Consider the following 24283-nt stretch of genomic DNA (forward strand, 5'->3'; position numbering starts at 1 on the left):
TTAAAAACTTAATAGATTTCGGGTTACCTTCCTAATATTTATTATTATTTTATTTTTGTTTTTGGACAGCCTCTCAAGATAGCCTTCCTGAAGATCGATAGGAAAATTAAGATGGATATTTGAATCCCTATAAAATATGGGTTAGCTAATAGATTTGAGTGATGTGATGATGTCGTGCCAGCGTTACCACGGAAAGGGGGTGCAGTAGCTTCTGGGGGTAAAGACCCCTGAGCACCCGAGAGCAGAAGTCTGACTTCTAGCTTATATGAAGATGAAACTCACACATTCGCTTGCACAACCCCTTTTTACAGGGGGGCGCATTAACACACCTCACAGATAGAAAAAAGATGAAGTACAACCATGCCCGAACCGGGATTCGAACCCAGGATGCCCAGATCACGGAGAAGATGCGCTATCTCTACCCAAGGACGCCGGAAATAGATATGGGTGAAAGTACTATTATCGATACAAGATTACCAACGGAGTTACTTTATTAATGTGAGTTGGGCCGTAGTGGATAAGGTCTCTTCTTTGAGACCGGGTTCGAGACCTAAATCCACCGAAGAACCGTCGTGTAAGTGATCTGCTGCACTTTAAATCCGTGGAACCACTGGTGTGGTGCAGAAGTTTGAAGAGGGGTGCCAGCTCAGGTATCATTCTCGTCATCTGACCACGGTTCAAAATTACGTGGTCCGTCCAAAATATCCCTAGTGTTTGCTGGAAAACCTCCTGATGTGGGTTCGAAATGCAATGATCCTTTTTAGGTTGTTGAGAAATTTAAAGGGAGGAGAGACAAGAGCAATGAAAGAGACGAAGACCAGAATAAAAAAGAATCAGATTAAAACTCTTAATCTGTTTACTTGTTACTGAAAAAAAAACCCAGCTACTTTCCATTTTGTTGAATATTAAATCTCAAAAATATATACATTAAATTTTTTAAATAAAAAAATTAGATTAAACATTATTTTAAAAAATATATAAATCTATTTTTAATTTTCTCTGACAAACAATGATGAGTTAATCCTACAGAGTATCGTATAGCCATTTAGCTGCACGCTTTTATTTCCATTTATAAGCTTCACATGATTGTTTCAAAGGGCAACAATGAGTATTTGAAAATCTTTTTTTATGTGCTTTTTGATACAAATTTATAGAAAAGGCTAATAGATGACAATAGTGGTACTAAAATTAAATTTAAACTGAAACTCGGATAAATACCAAGATGGAGGTAGCTTGGATAGTTCTGCCATTAAAAATATTATTCTTTTTTGTGTTGTAAAAAATGTTTTGGCAATGTGATTAGTGTCACTGGAATATTGTTTCATTCATTTATGCTTATTTCACTGGGATATTTATGAATGGCATATTTTAATCTTTTAAAACTTTACGAAAAAAAAGTTTAAAATTTCTAAAAATAATTTTTTTACATTATATGCAGCCATTCAAAACACATATATTTCTTTTGTCAAAAAAAAAAAAAAAAGTTAGGCATTCTAGGGTTAAGTTCACTTTGTATCATAGTATATGCTTTTATTAAATGCATGCATTGCAATACATGACTTATTTAAGTATATTTACTAACATTAAGTAATTCAAAACGTAATTTAACATCAGTGGTAAAGATAATGTAAAGTAATTCAATAGAAATAACACTTTTAGTGAGACTTTTGTTACAAATACCCCATTGCCCGTCTATTCGATCCGTACACATGCGCAAATTTAACCGGACAAACTCTTAGTGGTTATATAATGCGGACAGACCAAAATGCCAAAAATGGGCTTTCCGAGCTCATGAAGGTCTAAAATGTTGAGAATTCGTCTAAATCGAATTCGAATGTTTTGGAGATTGTAATATTTTCTCTATAATTTGCATACGAGAAAGTAATAATTGGTTTTCAAATAAGGAATAGAATAAAATAACTTCAACTTATTGAGGTTTATATTTTATATTTACTTACTAGTTCTGTAAGTCAGGATGAAAATGTCTTTATTCTTTAACAAAATATTAACTTTGTAATTGGCACAAAACATTCACTTAAACCTTTCTCTTTCTATCGTATTAGTAAGCAAAATTTTAAAAACCTATAGCATGACAAAGGCTACAGTTATAATATTAGATTAATTTCTGCTGGATAGGTGAAGTAAATATCATTTATAAAGATAAATATATATGAAATAATTGTACTTATTAGAATACCAACACACAGGCAATTAAATCTACGGCTCTCTAAAGAGGATAAAAAGATTTTACGTTTTTCCTCCATAACTTCGAAATATATCATCATTCAAAAGTTATTTTTACACCATTTTAAAATTTAAAAAATTAGCCTTTTATTAATGGCAATACATTACTATACAAATTTTCTTTGATTTTCAAAATTAATTTGAATAAAATTTACATTATGTCCTTATTTAATTTCTCGTATTATTGTAATCATTAAAACATTCAATCTCGAGTTTCTGACGAATATCCACATTTTAGATCTCCCTGAATTCGAGAGACACATTATTGGCGTTATGTCTGTTATGTCTGTTTATGACAAAGATAACACATAAAAACTTTAAAATAAATAGATGAAATTCAGTAAGCAGTCTTTAGACAAAATGTAAAGATTTCTATCAAATTTTGAACAAAATCCGTTGCGAGGAAGTCTGTTTATCCGGCTGCTAGAATATAAATTAACATAAAACGAAGAGGGCTAAATGAATGAAATTTGGAATACAAAACATTTAAAGTGTAGATACCTATCAAATTTAGAGGTGTACTTTCAGAAACATGTCAATGCGATGGCTCAAAACCACAGTGACCTAAATACATTTACTTTCCTACGAGATTTATGATTACAAGTGCAGTTTTGCGTCAACTTTTTGTCCCAATCGATTGGGAAAAGCTCGTTTAAAACAAAAATACAATTTTATATACTATTAACCACATCTCAGACATTAATGAAAAAAACACTCACTAAGGATCACGTGAAATATTAGAGGTTAATATTTCATGACTATTAAGCGCCAATGCCATCAAGGCGCTCTCTAGAATAACATCTTCATCATAGAGTATGTGGGAAAGTTTGGGGAAGACCACTCCCGCTGTTTGTTCTTATAACTTGCGCATTATCTGAATTTTTAATTGTTGGATGTCAGATTTTAATAGCACCGATTTTACATAAAAATTAAATCAAAGGACTATTATCTGCGACCAAGAGCCTATAATCTAACTTCTCTTGACATTGTTATTCTTTTAAAACAAAATTTAATCTTTTAAGTATCGTAAACCCAGCTGACGGTAATATATGAGTAGCGAGATAGGTTAAACGATAGGTCATTCCGCAGCTTTTTGCTGGATTTCAGTTCCAGTTTGGAAAGCGAGGAATGGTTTTATATACATATATTTTAATATTATTCCCCATACTAATTCAAAAGTTACAATAAATTTTTCCAATTCTTATGCATCAAAAATAAAAAAATTTCTTCAATATATCTCTAAATTTAAAAGAAATTCTAAGTGTCAAGACCTTGCACATAAGTAGAATTCCTAATTTTAGCATTGTGTTTTCAGACCAGAATCCCATGATTTTTTAAACTACAGATGGTTAACAATATTCAGAATCTTAGACCGCCTCTGGTAATTGATGTATGTGTGGTTTGATGTATAGAACGGTAGGTCATTTTGCAGCTATTTGCTGGACATCAGTTCGAGTCTCGAAAGGAAAGAATGGGTTTATATGTTTTTCATCTATTTTTTTTTTAAATTTATTTTCAATATTATTCTCCATACTATTTCATAAATTACAATAAAATTTTGCAAATATTATGCATCAAAAATAAAAATTTTCTTCAAAATATCTGTAAATTTAATAGAAATACTAATTGTCAAGACCTTCTACATGCGCAGATTTCATTCTTATTTTTAGCATTGTGCTTTTAGACCCGATTCTCATTATTTTCGAATGTATGAATGGTTAACAACATTAAGAATCTTAGACCTATCTACTGGTGGATGTATGAGTGGCAGGATGAATTGAACGTTATGCAATTTCCGAGATTTTCGCTGGATTTGAGTTCGAAAACGAAAAATGGTTTATGCATTTTTCCTCTTTTTTTTTTTTTTTTAATATTATTCTCTATACCCGTTCAGCAGTTACAAAGAATTTTTCTAAATATTATACATCAAAAATAAAATTTTTCTTCAAAATATCTATAAATTTAATAGAAATTTTATGTGTCAAGACCTTGCACACGCGCTGATTTCATTCTTATTCTTAGCATTGTGCTTTTAGACCAGATTCCCATTTTTTTTGAAACTATGAATGTTTTAAAATATATATTAAAAATCTTAGACTAGTTGGCACTAGTTGTATGTGTAGTGTGATGCTTAGAACGATGTGTCGTGTCACGGCTTTCTCCTAGACTTCAGTTCGAGTCCCGAAGGCGAGGGATGGGTTTATATATTTATCATCCATTTTTTTTAAATTTCTTTTAAATGTTATTCTCAAGACTGTTTCAACAGTTACAATAAACTTTCCAAATATTATGCATCAAAAATAAAAATTTTCTTCACAATATCTGCAAATTTAATAGAAATTCTAAGTATCAAGACCTTCCATATACGCAGAATTGATTCCTACTCTTAGCATTGCACTTTTAGACCAGAATCCCATCACTTTTGAAACTATGAGTGGTTAAAGATATCAAGAATCTTAAACCGCCTCTGGCATCTGATGAATGTGTGGAGGTATGCAAAGAATGATGGGTCGTTTCGCAGCTTTTTGCTGACCATCGGTTCTCCATACTTGTTCAACAGTTGCAATGAAATTTTGCAAGTATTATGCATCAAAAATAAAATTTTTCTTCAAAATATCTTTAAATTTAATAGAAATTCAAACTGTTAATTTAATACCTTGCACATGCGGTGAATTCATTCCTATTTTTAGCATTATATTTTTAGTCCAGATTCCCATTATTTTTGAAACTATGAATTGTTAACAATGTTAAAAAGCCAGTACAATCCTAGAAACTCAGTTTTTCTCCTAATAACGAATAATATGTTATCAAGCTCCAAGATATCTTTATATGCATACGTCGAATATGAGATTTATAATGTCGTTTATACGAAATCTTTAGCTTATTAATTAATTACGGTTAATTTTTTAAGGATTGAATATAAAACTTTACGACATAAAAGTATATATGTTTTGCTTTTCTTATCTATTTATAGAATAAATAAACGCAAATGACTGCAGCAGCTAGTAAATTAAAAAACACAATCGTCTATTGAAGATAACTGAAGCGCAAGATAGTTTTGTTAAATTGCTTAGTGACGACTGCAGGAGTTATAAGGTTAAACAAACGCATAATGTTTTGATGTGAAAAATATTGATAAACAAAATAAAATCAATTTAATGTTACAGAAATTGTATTTACATATTTTGATCTCAATTCACGCATTTCTGAATATATTCGGTTTATGAAAAAATTCATGGTAGCACTGTTATTGCGAATGGTTCCCTTTTGCCTCTTGACAACCTGTATTTTCAATCCCAATCCGCCTCTGTTTTCAGGAATCCAAAACGTCTTTTTCAAATTTCATTTCCACAGCTCCATTTATTTATTTATATTTATTTACTTTTTAAAAAAAAATTTAGAATTTTTTTTATCTTGAATTTGCTCTAATTATAAAAGATTTACTGTCATTTTTACTACCCAATTTTTTACAACAAAATAAAATTTTTCAAAAAATTAATAAGTAATTGCAGAAATAGATCTGAAATTTTTACTAGTAATCTCCCATCTCATAACAAATATTTAAATGCGATTTTAAAAATTTCTTTCTAATTTTTAAAAATTAGCACAGATTTAATTAAACTATCATTACGTTTTACGGATTATTATATAGATATTTTAAATATTTACAGATTTTTAATTTAAACTTAAAAAATTAATTGTTTTTTTTAATTAAATGCAATATTATTCACCCACTTTTTCATCTTTTACCTGGTAAATAATTTATTGCAAACTGAGAGGTTTAAATAGTTTTAAGAATAAGTTTATAAACTGAAACTGATAAAAATTTCCATTATGTATTTCTCCCCGAGTAAAAATTACAACTCGATTCTGGACAGATTGTTATTATGCTCTATATGCGTTTTTATTTTTTTTACCCTTGTTTCAAGGTCTCAATTGGTTTTTAAAATTGAAACAATAGCAATGAACATGTATTAAAACCTTTTATTCTTCATAGCTAGTTTGAAATTAATAGTAAATTTTTATCATTGAAATTATTTGTAAGCGTACATTGCGCTTATCAAATAAATTAATCGAAATACATAGCTTTGATCATGCAGACTATAAATTAATTTCCTCTTATTCTAATTATAATGTAGAAGTACTTCTCTGCGGTACCCCGTCACTTACATTCGATGCCACCTTAATTTTCATTCTGAAACTTACTGTATCTTGATTCTTGCGTTCATCAATCAGCATTTGAGAGCCTCAGTGGCATAGTAGCAGAGTTTTCGCTTTGTATGATATGAAATATCTTCTCTCTTTGATGTAACTCAAATTTGGATGAGGCGTAATTTCAAACATCACTCTTATTTGCTGACGATAGCTCAGAATTATGAGGTTCATCCTAAAATATCCATTATGTAGCTTCAAAACAAACAACAAATAGTCTCAAAGTATTCGTCATCCCGAAAATTTATGCCCTCAAATCTTTTCAGCAAAACTTATTCTCAGTCATCATTCCTAATTAACAGATTCCTGATTCTGTATATGATTAATAGATTAGATAATCATTCATCAGAGAAAACCAATGTATTGCAGTTTTAGCACAACATTAAATCTATATCGAGAAGATGGGAGGAATTGAAGTATCCAATATTGTATAAAAATTTGGCAACAGCACATTCAGTGAGAGATTTAAAAGTTTCGGTTTGTGTTTCGGTTTTGATTATTTATTGGTCGTGGTAGGTTGTTTCTTATTATCGTACGGTAATATTTGTTATTTTATCAGCTGTTTTTCCACCCATCGAAAGTATAAAAGTCAGCTGTTTTCATGGATAAGAAGCTGTCTTTCTTCTCATTTTACCGTTCTTTGCTATGGAAGCCGGGAATTCCCCTTTGCTATTCATCGAATTTTAATGGCTTATTTGTGAAGAAACAGTGCTTTGTTGTTTTCTGCTAGAATTTTTGTTGTTGTTTACTTTGTTATGCTCGTTACGAACTCGAGGTAAGGTTAATATCTGTTTTTCTTAATTACATGCACCTCTTGAACTTCAAAAAGGTTTTGTTATGGTTTATAGCACTTATAAGTAAATTGAATAAAAATGTGTTTATCTGGATTAATCTAAGGGGGAGAAAAACGTGCAATATAACTCTCAATTCATTATCTTTGTGCAAATATAAAACTTATTTTTTTTTTGTGAGGTCATTTGGTAAAATTTTTAAACAAATTATTTTATAAGAATATCTTAGTTTTAATATTTAATTTTATTAAAATAACCAACATTTTAACTGTTTGATTGATCGGTTTTATTTTTATAGTACATTTTCGTTGAAGTTTTATTTTTGTTTATTTTGGTATAATTTGAATTATCATCAATTTTAAAACGTTGCATAAAATTGGCCACTAAACCCATATTTATATTAACTTTCTGAGTCATTATTTGTTCAGACTATGTTAGATAAGTAATGGGAGTATAGTAACATTTTTTTATAGTTAATTGCAGGGAAGTCTTCGAACGAACTTTTGTTATTCTGTTAGATGAATTTAATTTTGTGAATTTTTTTATTTTAATTTGATGAATTTATCTTATGTAGAAGAATTTGTATTTTGTGCCCCTTTCTTAACAAACATAAGACAACATTTTGCAATCTGGAAGAAATGCTACAGTAAGGTTGATGGAATTTGAACAGGGCAGACTATATATAATTGTTTGATTAAAAAAATGATCAAAACCATTTAGGAAAAATAATGAAATTAATTGTTTTATGTTTATTTGTCATCTTCTTTTTTTGGGGGGAAGAGGGAGGTTTCATTGATGAACTGTTAATTTACTATTGGGAATTCACATTTAAAGTCATGGTTAGGAATGCGAGATGTAATGCTATATCTAATCCAGTCAAGTTAGTGTGTTTGTAAAATAGTACTATGTATAACCAAAGGATTCATAATATTCTCTATATATCATATATATAGAGTATTAAATGGTCTTAACTTAAAGTAAATTTAATGGTGGGGATTAGGAATTATTGAAGCTTCAGGTAATGATTCGCACTAATGCTTTTATTTCCTGTAAATTAGATTAACTAAATTTTGAAAATATTCAGCTTTAATTCTGCTTTTAAAAGAAAGCCAGATTTCATATAATTACACAGTTTAATATGTTATTCTATGTTAAAATATTAAATTGTTTTGATAAATGAGTTGTAAAAAACAATTTCAGTTTCTAAATATTGCTTCAAATTGCATGTTATAGAGATATCCATCATCTGAATAAATGTTTAGAAATCAACTACATTAAACAGCATTTCAAAAGTAATTGTGCAATACTATCCTTTTTAGTCTTTTATTTCTTTTACCATGTATTATTTAAATTTTGAATGGGGGGAAAAAAAACCCTTGTAGTTGAAATGCGAAATTCTCTGTTAAAATATTTTTGAGCTTCAAACTATAATTTTTCTTCTGAGTTAAATATTCGGTACTTTGGGACTATCCTATCAATCTGTCAATGCTCACTAAAATGTACCAGTCCTTTGGTGCCATCATAATGAAAAGCAATTATTGGCGCAGAAGCTACCTTGTGACGTTAATATCAGGTTTGGCGAAAATGGCCAACGGGATAATTCCAAAGTACCTAATTTTCTTATAAACCAACTTGATCAGTCATTAAAACTACTTATCATAATATGTACATACATCTTGAAATCATACTGAACTTAAGCTTTTTTTATTGTTTTCGGATATTTAAAAGCAATAAGAAAGTATAAATGAGGCAAAAAAACTCTCTGATGAGGTAACTTATACTAGAATAACCTTGATTAATTGAAAAATATTGTAATTTTATATCATCTTAAAATTATATATCTTTTTAATGATATTAATATTTTTATTACACACATATATTTTTTTTTAATATTTAATCAACTTTTAAAAATGTATGAATTGTATTTTTCAACAAGAATCATAAGAACTCTGAATGAAGATTAAACATATTGTAAACAATAATACAAAGAAAATTAAGATTAAGAATTCAAGAAAAAAAATAAAAGCTGTAGTTAAAAGTCATTATTAAAGTTGTAGATATATTTTCGGTTTTGTTTTTATAATCTAAATTACTAACCACAAAACAATGGCAAAGCATATTTCAGGAAAGCAAATTATACATGTACTTAAATCTGGGAAGAATCTATAAAAGATTTAACATGAAGGAATATGCCAGATTTTATATTGTTTTTAAGTTGAAAATTAGATTACATTATTAAAGTATATATGTATTTAATTTTAGGATTACAAAAAATAATGGAAATTTATAATAAAATGAACAGAATTGCTTAAGATTTCTTAGTATGATTGTTTATCTATCAAAATTTGAATCTGAAAAATATCTTGCTGAAGTTATTAATATGAAGTTACATAAAATATTTAAATTTAATGACCATTAATCCTGGTGAATCAACTGATTGTCAAAGAGAGCTTTGTTTATTTAATCTTTATAATAAAGATGAATGTGTGTATAATGGTACTCTGTAATCCAGATTGTTTCTTCTAGAGCTACCAAACTTAATACATGCAGACATTGAAGTGTGAGAATGTGCACCTTGGATCAATTTTATTAAAAATTAATTAAAATTGTAGCATTTTTTCCAGCTAAACCCATAAAATATTATGGAACAAAAAAGGATTTTTACATTAAAACTCAAAAAAAATTCTTTCAATTTTTTTTTTTTCATAAATTTTCATAAATAAATTCATAAATTTTTACATATAATCAATTTTGAAAAAAAATATTTTAAGTTTATTTTGCAACAATATATTTGACAAAAAATAAAATTTAATCTGCATGAGTATGTTATGTTTACATGAAAAAAAGTAACTCTAATACATTTTGTCATCATGCTAACAAAAGTTCATATTAATTCTCTCTGCAAACTAAATGTAGAGCATTTTTAACTCGTATCTGTATCAAATCGAATAAATATGAAACATGATATTTTTGAGAAAAATAAATGTAACAAAGAGGTTTCTATGACTTAAAATATCAGCGTAATTATTGTGTTAAGACAAACATGGTTTAATGTACCATGCAAATATGGCTCGATAGCTAATTTCTGAATATATAGGCATATACATCTAATAAGGAAAATAATCTACATGAAGTTAAAAAAAATGTAACAAATTTTTTGAATTACGAATTTTAAATATTTATATAGAATTTTGGTCCTATAAGGCAAATTTAGTAAAATATTATTGCATCTAAAACTGAGTGAGTTATAAAAATTTTATTATTTCATTCTTATAAAAATGTACTATTCCATTGGCCATCTCAAAGCAAAGATAGGCCGATCAGATAGAGACCAGAGTTTCCCTCGTGCTGAATGGACTAAAATTATGGTATTGTTGATTGTCCAAAAATAGTATTATTCAAAGCCTCCTAACTTAGGCATATTTGGTCTCAGAAAATAGAATCTTTTTTTATTTATTTATTTATTTATCTAAAAGTTAGCCTCAAAAATATTTTGCTGAATGTAATTCTTATGATTAAAATACTATATAAAATTATGACTTAATGATTTTTTCAAAAATACATTTATTGATTGAAAAAAAGTAAATTGTTTATGCCATTTAAATCCTTTTAGAAATAAAACTAAAAATTGAATTTTATGATGAATTGGAGATTTTTAAAAAATTCTTTGTGATAATGTTATATAGTGCGTGTGTGTGTGTGGTGCACATAAAGCATCAGTACTGAAACATTCTGCTTTTTGCTCTCATCAAAAAGGGTTTTTTTTTCTAATTGAAATTTAATCACTTACACTTCATTTTAAGTTTTATGAGAGTTTAGAGAAAATTAAGAAAGGTACATAGCACAATAAACAGAACAGCATAAGACTTTTATAACAGTATGACTTTTATGATTATCAAAATTTGAAAATTAGCTGCTTTTTCAGCAAGATATTTTTAAGAGATCAAATTATTTAAAATAGTGAATTGAAAATTTTACAGAATATTAATCCTTACGAACTAGACGATCATCAAAGCCAGCTAGTATTACAGCTAACAATTCTAGATTATTTTATTTTGCCTCTTAATGAATAAATTATTTTTTCTGTTTATTAACAGGTTCAGAAACTTATAATATTTTTTGTGCTTTTATTAGCAAAAGTCGGAAGCTAATAATGTCCTTTATAAAGTCATTGCTCGTAAACTATACGAGCTAAACCCCATTTTAAAGTTTGCATTTTCTATACTTTAAAAATACACCTTTAAAAATAATTTTAAATAAAATAATCGATTTCACATAAAATTAAAGCATACCTTGGATTTAAAAAGAATTGTATGTAATATGCATTTATGATATGATTATTCAAAGAATGTGTGTATATGAAGATCAATAATTGTGAAAAGTAAAGTTATTTATCACACTGAACTGTTTATTGAATGTATTAATATGTTCTATACTGCTAATAGGTGCAATGGAGAATTACCTATGATACAATAATATTTTGGTAACATTGAATAAAGAAAATTTTGGAAATTTAGTTGATTTTTAAGAGTTGGATTTCCTAGGTAAGAATATTTTCAAATTAATCAATTTTTAACTGCAAATTTGCAGAATAGTTTAATTTTCTGATTTTTGTATGCAAACTTTTATTTTCCTCCTAGAGAAAATTTCTCTAAAGAGAGTAGAAGAATTTATGTCTTAAATTTACTTCCTTTATTTGATTTATTTTTATCTGTATGGGACATGGTACAATCTCGTAAAACGATAGGAACTTTTCTTTATGAAGAAAGTTATTTATAAAATAACATTAAAAAAGTATTTGCTTGAGCTTTATTGTAAACTTCATGGAAATCAGATTTTAAAAATGAAATAACTTCAGAAATTAATCAATAAAGTAAAAAATTGTATGGAATTTTCTTTCCTAAACACTTTGTGTACATGGTTTCTAACATAAGAGAAGTTCCTTTCTCATACCATCAAATATTTAGTTTAGTAACTTATCTTAATCTTTTTGTGTTCCTATTATGAAACACATTAACAGAATGGTGTTTCCTTTATAAAATTTTAATAAATTTTGCTGTATAGTAAAATGAATCTAACATTTAAAGTATATAAGATATTTTGCATTTAAAAATATTTTCATGAAATAGTTTGCCAAAATGAAATCAAACATTATTTTTTTTAATTAATAAGTTAAATTAGTACTTTTTTTTTCTAAAAATATTAATTCAAGGCCTGGGAGAATCCAAAACTATATTTAAAATTCAAAGATTACTTTTAACTAATTCACATAGATTCTAATATTGGCATGAATAATTTCCAGAAGTTCCAGAATAATTTCCAGAAAGAATAATTTCCTTAAATTTTTAGTATATTCTAAAAATTTGGATTAATTATTAAAACTATAAAAAAAATCAGCATTGTCAGCATTTGAATGTGACTAATATTTTTCATTTGGTATGGTAAACTGCGAGTTAGCAATATTTACATTTGTTGGCCTGTAACTTAAATATTAATTATGATTATATCTAATTAGTCTATATCTTATTAATTATGATTATATCTAATTAATCTAAATAATCTTATATCTGATTATATATAATTAAAATAAAAATCTTACATTTAAAAAAATAATTAGTAAAAATGTTTACGATATTTTAATGAGCATATGTATTATTTTTTGAAATAATCAAAACAGTTTCATATTCTTTCAATTTTAAAATATCAGTATACAAACTTAATATATTTTAACAGCTTCATATTTTGCATTATTATTACCTTTTTATGTTCATTCGTCAAATTAAATATTGCATGTTTTGTAGTACACAACAGCACCAATTTACAGTGTATCAGAAAATAACTCAAAAAGCAAAAAAATAAATAAAAACTTAATATTATTTCTGTTTAAAAAGTAATGTTTCAAACAAATTACAATAAATTGCTGACTTTTAATTTGATTTTTTTCATAATCAAATAAGATTAGGAAATATCATAGTATTCACAGATATAACAAGGGTTGGGCAGGTTGGGGGCATTTGCCCTTGGACCATTATCAAGAGGTGCAAAAGCAAGAAATCAGTTTCTTGCATATAAAGGGAAAATGCAATTTTTTTTTAATAAGAAATTCTTTGTTTTTGTCCTCCAAATTCATAAAAAATTTTTTTTAAAAATCCTATCAAATGAAATTTGTTTTAATCAAATGAAAGAAAGCTTATGGAATGTAGTTATTTTTGCAACCTGGGAACTATTTCAGACTGGATAGCTTGAAAAAAGATTCAGATCTTTGAAAGAGATCTAATGACCCAAATTCCATCTTTAAAAAAGTTAAGATTCTTGTGAAAGTTAGTGGGAGAGGGGCAGTGTACTTGACCCATGTAAGATCTTTGTTTTAAAGAAGGAAAGATAATTTATTAATTATCTCTCCACACGGTTTCTCATATTATATATACAGCTAAAATTTAGTAACCTTTATTTTCATACAATCAGATATCCATTTTTAATAAGTTCATGACAAATATGAAATAAAGTATTCCTATTTTCAAGCAACCTGGCCTGAAATTACCTATTTTCAGACATAACATGTAAAGTCAGTTGTAAAATATTAATATTTAGAATTTTTATAGATAAAAAAATAAAATATCTAATTTTTTCATTATTATTTATGTTTTTTTTTAATTGGATCAAGTGTACTATTCTTATTCTATCGTAAGTTGTTTAAATGTAAAATCAAAGAAATGCATTTTTGTATTCTATTTTTCTAATAAATATTCACACAAACAATTATTAAAACTTCTTATTTAGCCATTTTTAAGTGTCATAAAAATTATAATGTAATAAATTATTTTAACAAATTTAGTATTCATTAAAAACTTTCAAAATGAATTTATAAAATTTGTTTATAAAACTTTTTTTGATATGTCCATAGCCTTTTTAATTTAAGAGCCATCCATATTTTATATCTTTTGTGCAATTATCTCTACTAATATTAAATAGTAAGGATTTTTTTTCTTTTGTCTACTAGTCTGTTGCTTCATTATAGAGTAGATTATTTGATTTAAAATTGCCAGACTATATTTAGCTTGGATATACTCTAGGGAATGAAAATATGCATTTTGGAGTTCTTTTAATTTTAAAATTGAATCTTAATTGCTTAAAATACCAGTAAAATATCTGTGTTCCTTGCTGAGATTTTCTTAAATTATTGTGATGAAATAGTAACTTTTATCTCATCTTAAAATTTAAAAACAGATATTTTTAAATTTAGTGTCTGAGCACTTTTTTCTGAAATCTTAAAATATGTTTACTGTAATAATTTTCATTGTTGAAAATTTACCTCAAAATATCATTTGCCTTAGTGAGTCTTTAAATTTTCATTCTGTTCTGATTAATAATTTTTTAAGCATAGTTTAATTTTATTTCGGAATTTATTTCACAATTAAGTTTACTTTCACTATTTACAAAATGTTCTAAAGATATAGATATTTTTAACTAAATATTTCATAAGAAAACAGCAATTTTATAAATAATTGAAAGTGTGTATATCTATTAATTTGTACTGTATATTTATGATATATCACTTGATGAAATGTAATTTTTAATAATCTAAAAATGCAATCATTGCAATCCACTTGAACCATATGTACATTTTAATGGCTAAAAATCGTTTTATAAATCAGATATACCTTTTGTATCCAAGATTTAATCTTTTAATCTTATTTTACAGCTTATGAATAGTACCTTTTTACCTTGTAGATATTTTTACAAGCATATGTTCACATATATTTCATATAAAGGAATTGTATAAGTGGTAGCTGCAGTTATTTTATATTAGTATTTTCTAAATATGCATAATTTTGTTTTTCTGAAGTGGGTTATTTTTCTCATTTTAAGAGAAAAATATATCATGCAGTTAATTTTTTATTAATTTCAGTATTCATTTTTGATATTTTATAATTAGTGAAATAGTCGGCAGTGATTGTAATTTAAATTTATTTCATGCTTGACTAAAATGAAAATTATTATTAATTCTTAGAACAAAGAAATAAATATTTTGTTAGATAGTATAACATTTTTAACAGTTAAATCATTAATTTCATTTTTTGCCAAAACATAGAACTTGCATCAAAATTTAATTTGAACTGTGTTGCATTTTTTTTTTTTTTGTAAGTTGTTTTCTTATTTGTGTTTTCCTACTTATTTCTTAGTTGATGGTAGCAATTAAGGTTTTCAAAGTGCCAAAAATTAAATAATTTCAATACCCAAGTTAAAATTTGGTCGGTGTTAAAAAAAATTGAAGCTAATCTGATAAATGTTAATCATATAAGTTTAAAAAAGTTTTCGTATTAATTTTAATTTCATTTCAAGCATAGCTCTCCTGGGCATAAAGTTTTAGAAGAAGGGAAATTATAATAATTTGATTATGTAACTTTTGTAAATAATAATTTGACATCAGTATTGTTAAAGTTTTCTTTCTTTTTTTTAAAACTAAAACTTAATTTTGCTGATTAGAATTTGGCAGTTTGTTTCTAATTTAGTTAACAGCTAGCACTACACCTCCAAATTGAATGATGTGATACTCCTCTAATAAAATAAAAAAGAGAAAATTTGCCATTTTTAGTACCAATCTCAGATCTATAATTAAGGAGACATTTGAAAGCATATTAGTAAGACTAATTTGCTAGTCTTATCAGTTTAAATTTGTTATTTTAATTTTTATATATTCTTTTGAAAAATAATCTGAAAGTTCTAATTGCAGTTTCCAAATACAGTTGATTAAATTTGCTTTTGCATTTTGTTTCCCCTCTAGGAAATTAAAAAAGTAGCAAATAATCCAGATAAACAATTGGTTGATTCTAATAAAATTCAGAAGAGTAAAATATTTTCATATTTAAAATCTCTATTTTTCCACTTCTATCGTATTTCGGTCAAAAAATTTTAGTGTGAATTTAAAAGTTAAAAAAAAATAACAAAATTGACCATTTTCATAAAAATAACAAACAGAAAATATTTAATAAATTTTATTAAATAAAAAAACAATTTAAAACAATAACAAAAATTATTTAATAAATTTTAATGAAATTTTTAAGGGCATGATTATTTGTTATTATATTTGTAATTCTGATTCTATTGTTGTATATATGGAAAGAAAAATTTACAATTATTTATTAATTATATTGATTACTGTTTCTTTTTTAGAACTGAAAGACTATGAATTTCTCTGGTGAAGACAGAAAGGAAGTATTCTTTTTCTTTGAACAAATATTGCGATCATACAAACAACCAGTATATTATGAAAATTTGCGAGGTCATATTTCAAATGCATCAGTCAACATAAGGAAATATGTTTTAACCAAATGCAAAGGAGATAACTTTCTGGAATATTTTAAGCGTAGAAAGAATTATTTTTGTGTAGAAGATGGTAAAATTTCATTAAAAGAAGAATTTGGCAATGAACAACCAAAAAATTCACATTTTAATAAATCTAAAAAGAAGACCTCGAAAGGAAAATTTGTCAGGCGAAGCACAAGTTTCACCCATTCTTCATATGCAAGTGCGTTAAAAGGCAATGATTCAAGTAGAAATGAAGATAAAGAATATGAAACTGATGCTATTACTTATTTCCGAAATCGATTGATTCGCAAAAAAAAGGAAAGATTATGGTCTATTGAATTCGATGATTTTCCTAAAAAAATTAAGAGGCATCTCCAGCTTTATCACAAAAGCAAAGTAAAAAGTTTTCTTTCTTATTATCCTAATAAATTTGTTATTGATAGTGATGATGAAACTGTTACACTTGCACATTTCTGCGAATCAAATTCTAATGCAGCTGACTGTTCCTCAACAAATCAAGAAACATGTTCAAATATTGATCAAAATTCTGTTAATATTATTATTGATTTAGAGATTAAAAAAGCATCAGATTATCTTGAATGTGTAATATTTTTCATTGACATTCTTAAAAAGCTAAATCAACCATTTCCCATTGAGAAATTGGGTGGTTATTTTTCTCAAGCCAGAAAAGAAATAAAAGACCACTTAAAAATAAACTATAGAAGTTTCAAATTTTTCTTTGATGATGCTCCTTTGATATTTTTAAAAAATGCCTCAGAAGAAGTATCACTTTCAAAAGAATATAGAAAGCTCATCAGAGCTGCTGAAAATTTGATTAAAGATACTAAAAAAGACTTTACTTTACAAACAGAAATGCCTCTAAAATCACAAATCAATCACATTTTTCAGCCTCGGATATCCTCACAGCGTCCGTCATGCCTTGCAGAAACTAATAAAGATGTCTTGTCACTAGTAAACATTGCAAACACTCAGGAAGATACAATGGAAGAAACATTAAAATTGCACAATAGTGATCTGTTAGAATTAGAAATGACAAATGAATCAACGGATGATTTTTTTGATAACTACCTTATGCGTTCTTCTTCCCAAGAATCTTCAGATTCTTTATCCAGTAAATCTACTCAAAGTATCAGTGTTAAGCACCCACAAGTAAAAGATTATTCTGTCATAAAAGTAAATGAAAATTTTGAATTAAAATTGACTGATAAGGAGTTAATGGAACATACTTTTCTTAGATGCATATTCACAGTAGAATTATTCTGTTTGGAGTTTGTGGAAAGCGAGCTTAATTATATCCAGAGCTTTGAAAACAAAGCTATTAAGTATTTTATGGACATATTAGATTCTTCAGCTACTAAGTTATGGAAACTAAGTAATTTGCAGGGTTCTGTTGGGAATAATCGTGAAATTGCCCAATTTATGAATAAATTTTACAAAGGAGAAAAATTAGTTTCCTTCTTTCAAAAACATCACCAGTTTGAAGTGGATCCACCATTTGTTAAAATTGCTCTTTCTGATAAAGGCAATCGTACAGAAGATTTTAATATGTTCTCAAATGAGAAAAATATGATGAATGATTTGGTGAATTTATATGAACTAAATGATTTTAAAATTCTTCTAAGAGATACTTATACATATCTCTCTAATGTGTGTGAATTCTGTAAAGATAAAAATGATGTCAAAATTGAGAGATTGTGTGGAATACTATCCAGATTCCCTAGTTGTTTGAACATGATTAAATCTTTGAAAGGACAGTCATTATCTGAGAAAAATGAATATTTTCTTCAGAAAATGATGATATTTCAATTCTCTAGAAAAGGATACATATTTTTCCCTTATGATTATTTTTATGACAAGTGTCGTATTTTATTTTCATGGTTTGAAAAAATGCAATGTTATGATCCCTTAATGAAATTTGTAAGTTTTTCAGATTTTTGGAAAGCAAATGTTTATTCCAGATGTATCTCAAATAATAACAGGCATATTAGTTTGGAAAAATCTTATCAAAATGTTGCAGATATCATTGAAAATGAAATGGAAAATAGATCTGAAATGAACTATTGTGAATTAGCTGAAATTATTCCTGAAAATGTCCTGTTTTCATTGACAAATGGTAATTATTTTTCCAGATATATTATTTCTTCATTATTAGAAAGTGGAAAATATAGAATGAAAGATGGCAAGATTAGTTTGCTTGCATATGATAATTGCAATTTAGGTCCTTCTGATACTGTGGATAATGTATCCGCTGAAATCATTAATGAATTCGAAAATCACATTTTTAATGAAAGCTCACGTGAATTATATATTCAGCAAAACATCTGTGATAATCAAGACAATAGTGTATGTTCACCTTTTACAAACATAAACAACCATTCCGAATATAAAGTTGAATTGGGATATTGTTCAAAACAGTCTTCAGAAATATTACAAACTACAGAATATTCTGAGATGTATTCCAAAAGTGTAGAATTCAAATCTGATTTGTCCTTGAAAGATGATAAAGTACTTGTTAATCATTTAATTTCTGAAGATCAGCATAAAAATTTTAATTCAACAAATGATAATCACATTTCTGAACCTGTAATAAAATCATTTAATCAAGAAAAGAGTAAAGACATGAATGTATTTAAAACAGAACAAAATCTTTGCATTGATGTACCAGTGAGTAATGCTGAAAATTTTAAATCTGGAGAAAAAATCACAGTGTTCACAAAACCCACCAAATCTGTATCAAACAATAAAGAACCCGAATTGGTAGTTGAAGAAAGTGGATCTGTCTTCGAATCTTCAAGTAACTGTTACAGCTGTGAAGATAAAGTAAATATCAAAATAGATTTAATTTCACATAATTCTGATGCCCCGGAGAAATTAAGCATCTCTTCTCTCTCTTTATCTCCAGAGTTTCATGAATTCAATGAGTTTCGAAAAGAAAACCAAAACTTTTCATTTAAGTGTGATCTTATGAACACGCTTATTTCTGAAGATCTGAGTAAACAGGAAGATGAATTTGATAATGATCAAGCACTTGATTTAAATTTAACAGAAAATTATGTTCTTGAAGAAAAGTGTATTTCAGTTCTGCCAGAGGTAAAGCCACTGGAAAAAGACAATTTAACTGAACAAAATGTAGTCCCTGAAGTTACAGCTAAATATGCTTCAGAATCAAACATTGAAGTATTAGAAATGGAACAAAATATCTCTTGTATATCTCAAGAAAAAGAGGTTGAGATTCATTTGCTCAATAAACAAAATTCATATGATAATTTTGATGCTAGTACTGAAATGATTAGTCAACAGACACTTCATAATTTAGACTCGACAAATAAAGAGATAGTAATAAGGACATTTGAACATTTTGCTGATGAAAATATAAATTTGAAAACTTCCAAAGCTTTTGAGCAAGTTCATAAAAAAGATTTTCAGTGTGATGCTTCTCAGATGTCAGATTTTAATGATGCCACACCAGAAAATAGAATAATTTCTGTAACAATTCAAGATTTCAATACACCTCAAGAATTACAAAGAATAAAACATAAAGATACTGCTGTCTCTGTTAAACAGTCATTTACAGATATGCCTGAAGAATTATTTGACACATCACTAATAAAACAATATTTAAGTTCTTCAAAACTTTCTGAGGAAATGAATCATCCTAGCATTACAATACATGATGCAGAATCTGTGAAAGAGAGTGTTGGTTCAGAAGTGCCATTAAAATATCCTCTTGCCATGTTAACTTCCTCTTCTGATGATGTAAGCAAAATAAACAAATCCAGAGCTAGCAGCTGTAATGACTTAACATCGGATTTTCCTTTGCAACCAATTACAGCTAAAGTTGTACTTTTGACAAACAGTTCGTGTTTAGCCTTAGCTGATATAAAGGAACGTAAACAGAGCATATATTTTATGAAATATGCTTTTGCTTGTGAACATCAAGATGATTGCTCTGATTGTTTTAGTATCTTACAAATTGGTGATGAAGTCTCATGTTTTGTACCTCTTACTGAAATACCACAGAAAATATGGATTGCATTTATGGTTACTAAAGAAAATTCTGAAAGCTTAAATGAATTTATTTTGGAAAATGCTAAAATTCTGCATGAAGGACCTATAAAATCTCTTCCTAATTCAGCTTGTATAAAAAGCTCTACGCGTCATTTTGGATGCCAGACTGAATTTCCGAAATGTGATAATTATTGTCAGACTGATGTTAATGCCAATGCTGACAAATATCAATCAAGGAAGGAAATATCATGTCAAACAAGGTTATATTTTGTTCGAAATGTTTCTATCCAAACTGAAAATGTTACAATGATGTGCATGAATCAAAATGATTTTGAAGAGACTGAAATTCCATTTGGTAGTAAATGTGTAAAATGCCAAACTTACTTTAATGGTGATTTTGGAAATGATACATGGACTGAAAACACTGACCCAGTTATTTGGCAAGGAAAAAAATCACAATTAACAAAAACTGTCAGTTGTCAGACTTTCTCTACTGGACAAATCATGATGCTAAAGCACCATCCTATGTAGATTACTTTTTATTATTTTATGTGTATACACACACACATATATATATATTGTCTATTGTTTCATACTATGCATTTTCTATAACAAATATTTTAAGCTGTAATTAAAGGGGAAAGAATGTTTTTAATCCGATGAAAAATGTTCTTCTCTGTATAATAAAGAGGGATAAATTTTTAAAACATATTTTACGCTGTTTTCTTATGTAAGTTTTGCATTATTTTATATTTCATAATTCATAAGTTGATGAATAGTGTGATATCATTTTATACATTGCACACTGTTGTAACTTTATCTGTTGTATAAAACAACGGTAACACAGACATTAAAATCTACTTTAAAGATTATTCTTTATGAACAAAGGAGAAACAATTCATAAGAAATTCTATCTTCATTATAAAAAAATATCATTAAACATTTCTTACATGCCTTATTCATTTAACCCTTTACACTCTTATGTCGAATCTGACTGCCACTATGCAGAATGCACCCTTTTCACATTCCCTTTGCTTAATTATTATAAAATTTACACAATAGCAAAAACTGTCACATTAATATTTTGGAATCGTAACAAATTTACATATAAAATTTCTAAGCATTAAAAGGAATCCTTATATTTATATATGTATAGTAATGCGTCTCATTACATTTCTGAGTGCAAAAGGTTAATAATTTTTTTTAAAGTGGAGCAGCAAAGGAGACTCTACTATCTCTTGTATAATTAAACTTTTGCACTTGGGCCTTTAATTCTCATTTATTTTTTTAAAAATTCACTATACATTGAAACCTTAAGTTGTATCATTTGGATCAAGATCAGTGAATTTTTTTAGATCTAAGAGCCAAATCTTTCTCTCATTATGATTTTAAAATTAAGAGCCATAAAAATATTTAGGAAAGACAAGAGATATTTAAAATAGAAAAATAATATCTAAGCAAAAATATGGAAAAAAATTGTTGTGGATGATTTTAATAAGCAAGAGCAATAAGCTTGCATTCCTGGTACAGCTTCAATATTTCTGGTATGTGAATAATCACTTTTAAATAGAAAGTGATAATTCCAGAAATATTGAATATATTTATCTTATATCATTTTCATCAACTTAAAAGCAATAGGAAACTATCTGCAAGAATGTATTTGTTTGAAAATAACTTATCCGCTAACCTCAATATTTGCAAATACTTCTGTATCGGAAGTCTAATTACTCGCCTAGGTAAAATAAAATATTTAATATTACAGAATACTTAATTTCTTTTAGTTAAATGCAATACATTATCTTAAAAAAATTATAGCAATTTAATGGGTAGTTTCAAATTGGTATCAATGCTTTTGGTTCCTTATTTTATGAAATGAATGTTATTAGAAGAGGGCTGTTCATATATAAATATTTATTTATATACTCAAAGATGAAGTCATAAACTAGACATGCAATAATGACCAAATGACCAAATGGTGCAAATGAAAAGAAGCTTTGCTATTATTTGTTTTACTCTTGAAAAATGGTGCATGTGTGTGAGGGAAGGTTCAAGGATAAGCAATGTAGAACTAGCATGCCTATTTTTCATTATATAATCATTTATTCAATGCTGTATAAAATACTTAAATCTGTCAACAATAACAGACTCTTTTTTTATAGAGTTTTTAATCTGAAAGGAAAATGCCAATCTATTTAGACAGTGTAAACTTTTAAAGCATTTTCCTACTCTTAAATACATACAGCATGTTTGTTTCACTAAATGATATTTGCAAGAAAGAAGGTATGTCAATAAAATTGTACCAGAGATGTTGAACATTGTTTAAAGCATTTTTTGTATTGTGTGAAAAATTCTTTCAGCCTAATATTTGTAAAATAAGTAAAGAAATTTTTACTTAAAGAATTATTTACTCGAAAAATTTATTAATAATATTGTACTATTAATTTTTCTTATAAATAATATTCTTAAAGCAGCTGTATTTTAATCTTACATTTTCAGAATTTTTTTTGTTAAAAATTAATAATTTCTTTGCTTAGTTAAATTTCTACTTAATAATAAATCAGTTTTGTTTCACAATCCTTACATGATGTGTAGTAAGAAAGCAAACATACATAAAAATGTTAATAGCAGAAAATGGCATCAAAGGGAGAGATTCCTGTTTGAATGTAACGCAGTATTCATTCTAATTTCTTGATTCAGATTCTAAAGGAAACTTAATTTCAAGCCGAAATCAAAAAATCACTTTTAGAAGTCAAAACAATTAAGGTAAAGTCAAGGTAAACTGAAATAGTATCATTTAGTTAGAATTTATCACATAGTAAGATATCATCTATTAGATTAAACCATGTGTAGAATATTAACCAAAATTTCTATTTTATTTCACCTTTAAACAATGGTTCTCAAACTTATATTACAGGCTTAATGATCTTTCAGTATTCAGCTATGATCATTATCAGAAATTAAGATGCAATCTTAATATCACTATTCGTAGACATAAAAAAAATAGAAATAAGTCATAATTAAAAGGCAGTAGAATGATTTGTGGTAGGTAGGTAGGTCATAAGTTTGTAGATCACTTAAAATAAGTCTTTCACGTTTGGGACAAATATACTTTCAAAAGGTAAAAATACACACTTTTGTAGAGATTTTTTTTAAAAAAAATTTATATATTAACTTTTAAAAATTGAGTAGCATTTTGTCATTTTTCTGCAGAAACTTCCAAAAATTATTTAATAAAAATAATTTTGTGCCATTTTAAAAAATTAACTTTTTAATAATGTCAATTTACTTGACTTGAAATTCTTTTTCTTTTAATTTTGACAATTATTTCATTTCTTTTCTTTTAGAATATTTCAGTAATGTTTTCCATTGTAGCATTAAAAATTAAAACATTTTTTTTCCCCTTAAATATTTAATCATGAGATTTGCTTTCATTGTTGAAATCTAGAGAGGAAGATTTTTTCATTATCTGCATTGTGTAAGAAAATGAAGTTGCAATACCACAGTAGACAACATTAAATTAGATAATAGATTATTTGGACTGTTTTATTATTCATAGTATTATGATGTTGTGAATCTTTATTAGATGGGTTTTGCTTGTAGATTTTTTTTTCCCAAAGATATTACACTAAAATTGTCAATTTCCTCATAAAAAAATTAAAACAGTGACAGGTCTTGGAGAAGATTTGACCAAACTGTAA

The 24283-nt window shown here is 27.1% G+C and overlaps 1 protein-coding gene across 1 annotated transcript; it reads left to right on the forward strand.

Moving 5' to 3' along the window:
* The first annotated feature begins 6929 nt into the window (after positions 1-6929).
* On the forward strand, positions 6930-21273 carry LOC129972511 (uncharacterized). Its single transcript, XM_056086667.1, has 3 exons — positions 6930-7231; positions 11693-11791; positions 16422-21273. Exon 3 carries the CDS (start codon positions 16434-16436, stop codon positions 21114-21116), a length of 4683 nt encoding a protein of 1560 aa, XP_055942642.1. The 5' UTR covers positions 6930-7231; positions 11693-11791; positions 16422-16433; the 3' UTR covers positions 21117-21273.
* The last annotated feature ends 3010 nt before the right edge of the window (positions 21274-24283 follow it).

This window comes from Argiope bruennichi, chromosome 6 (genome assembly GCF_947563725.1).
Source record: "Argiope bruennichi chromosome 6, qqArgBrue1.1, whole genome shotgun sequence".
NCBI lineage: Eukaryota > Metazoa > Arthropoda > Arachnida > Araneae > Araneidae > Argiope > Argiope bruennichi.

Excerpts from the sequence above, each read along its gene's own strand:
- LOC129972511 (XM_056086667.1), top strand. The coding sequence starts at position 16,434 with ATGAATTTCTCTGGTGAAGACAGAAAGGAAGTATTCTTTTTCTTTGAA.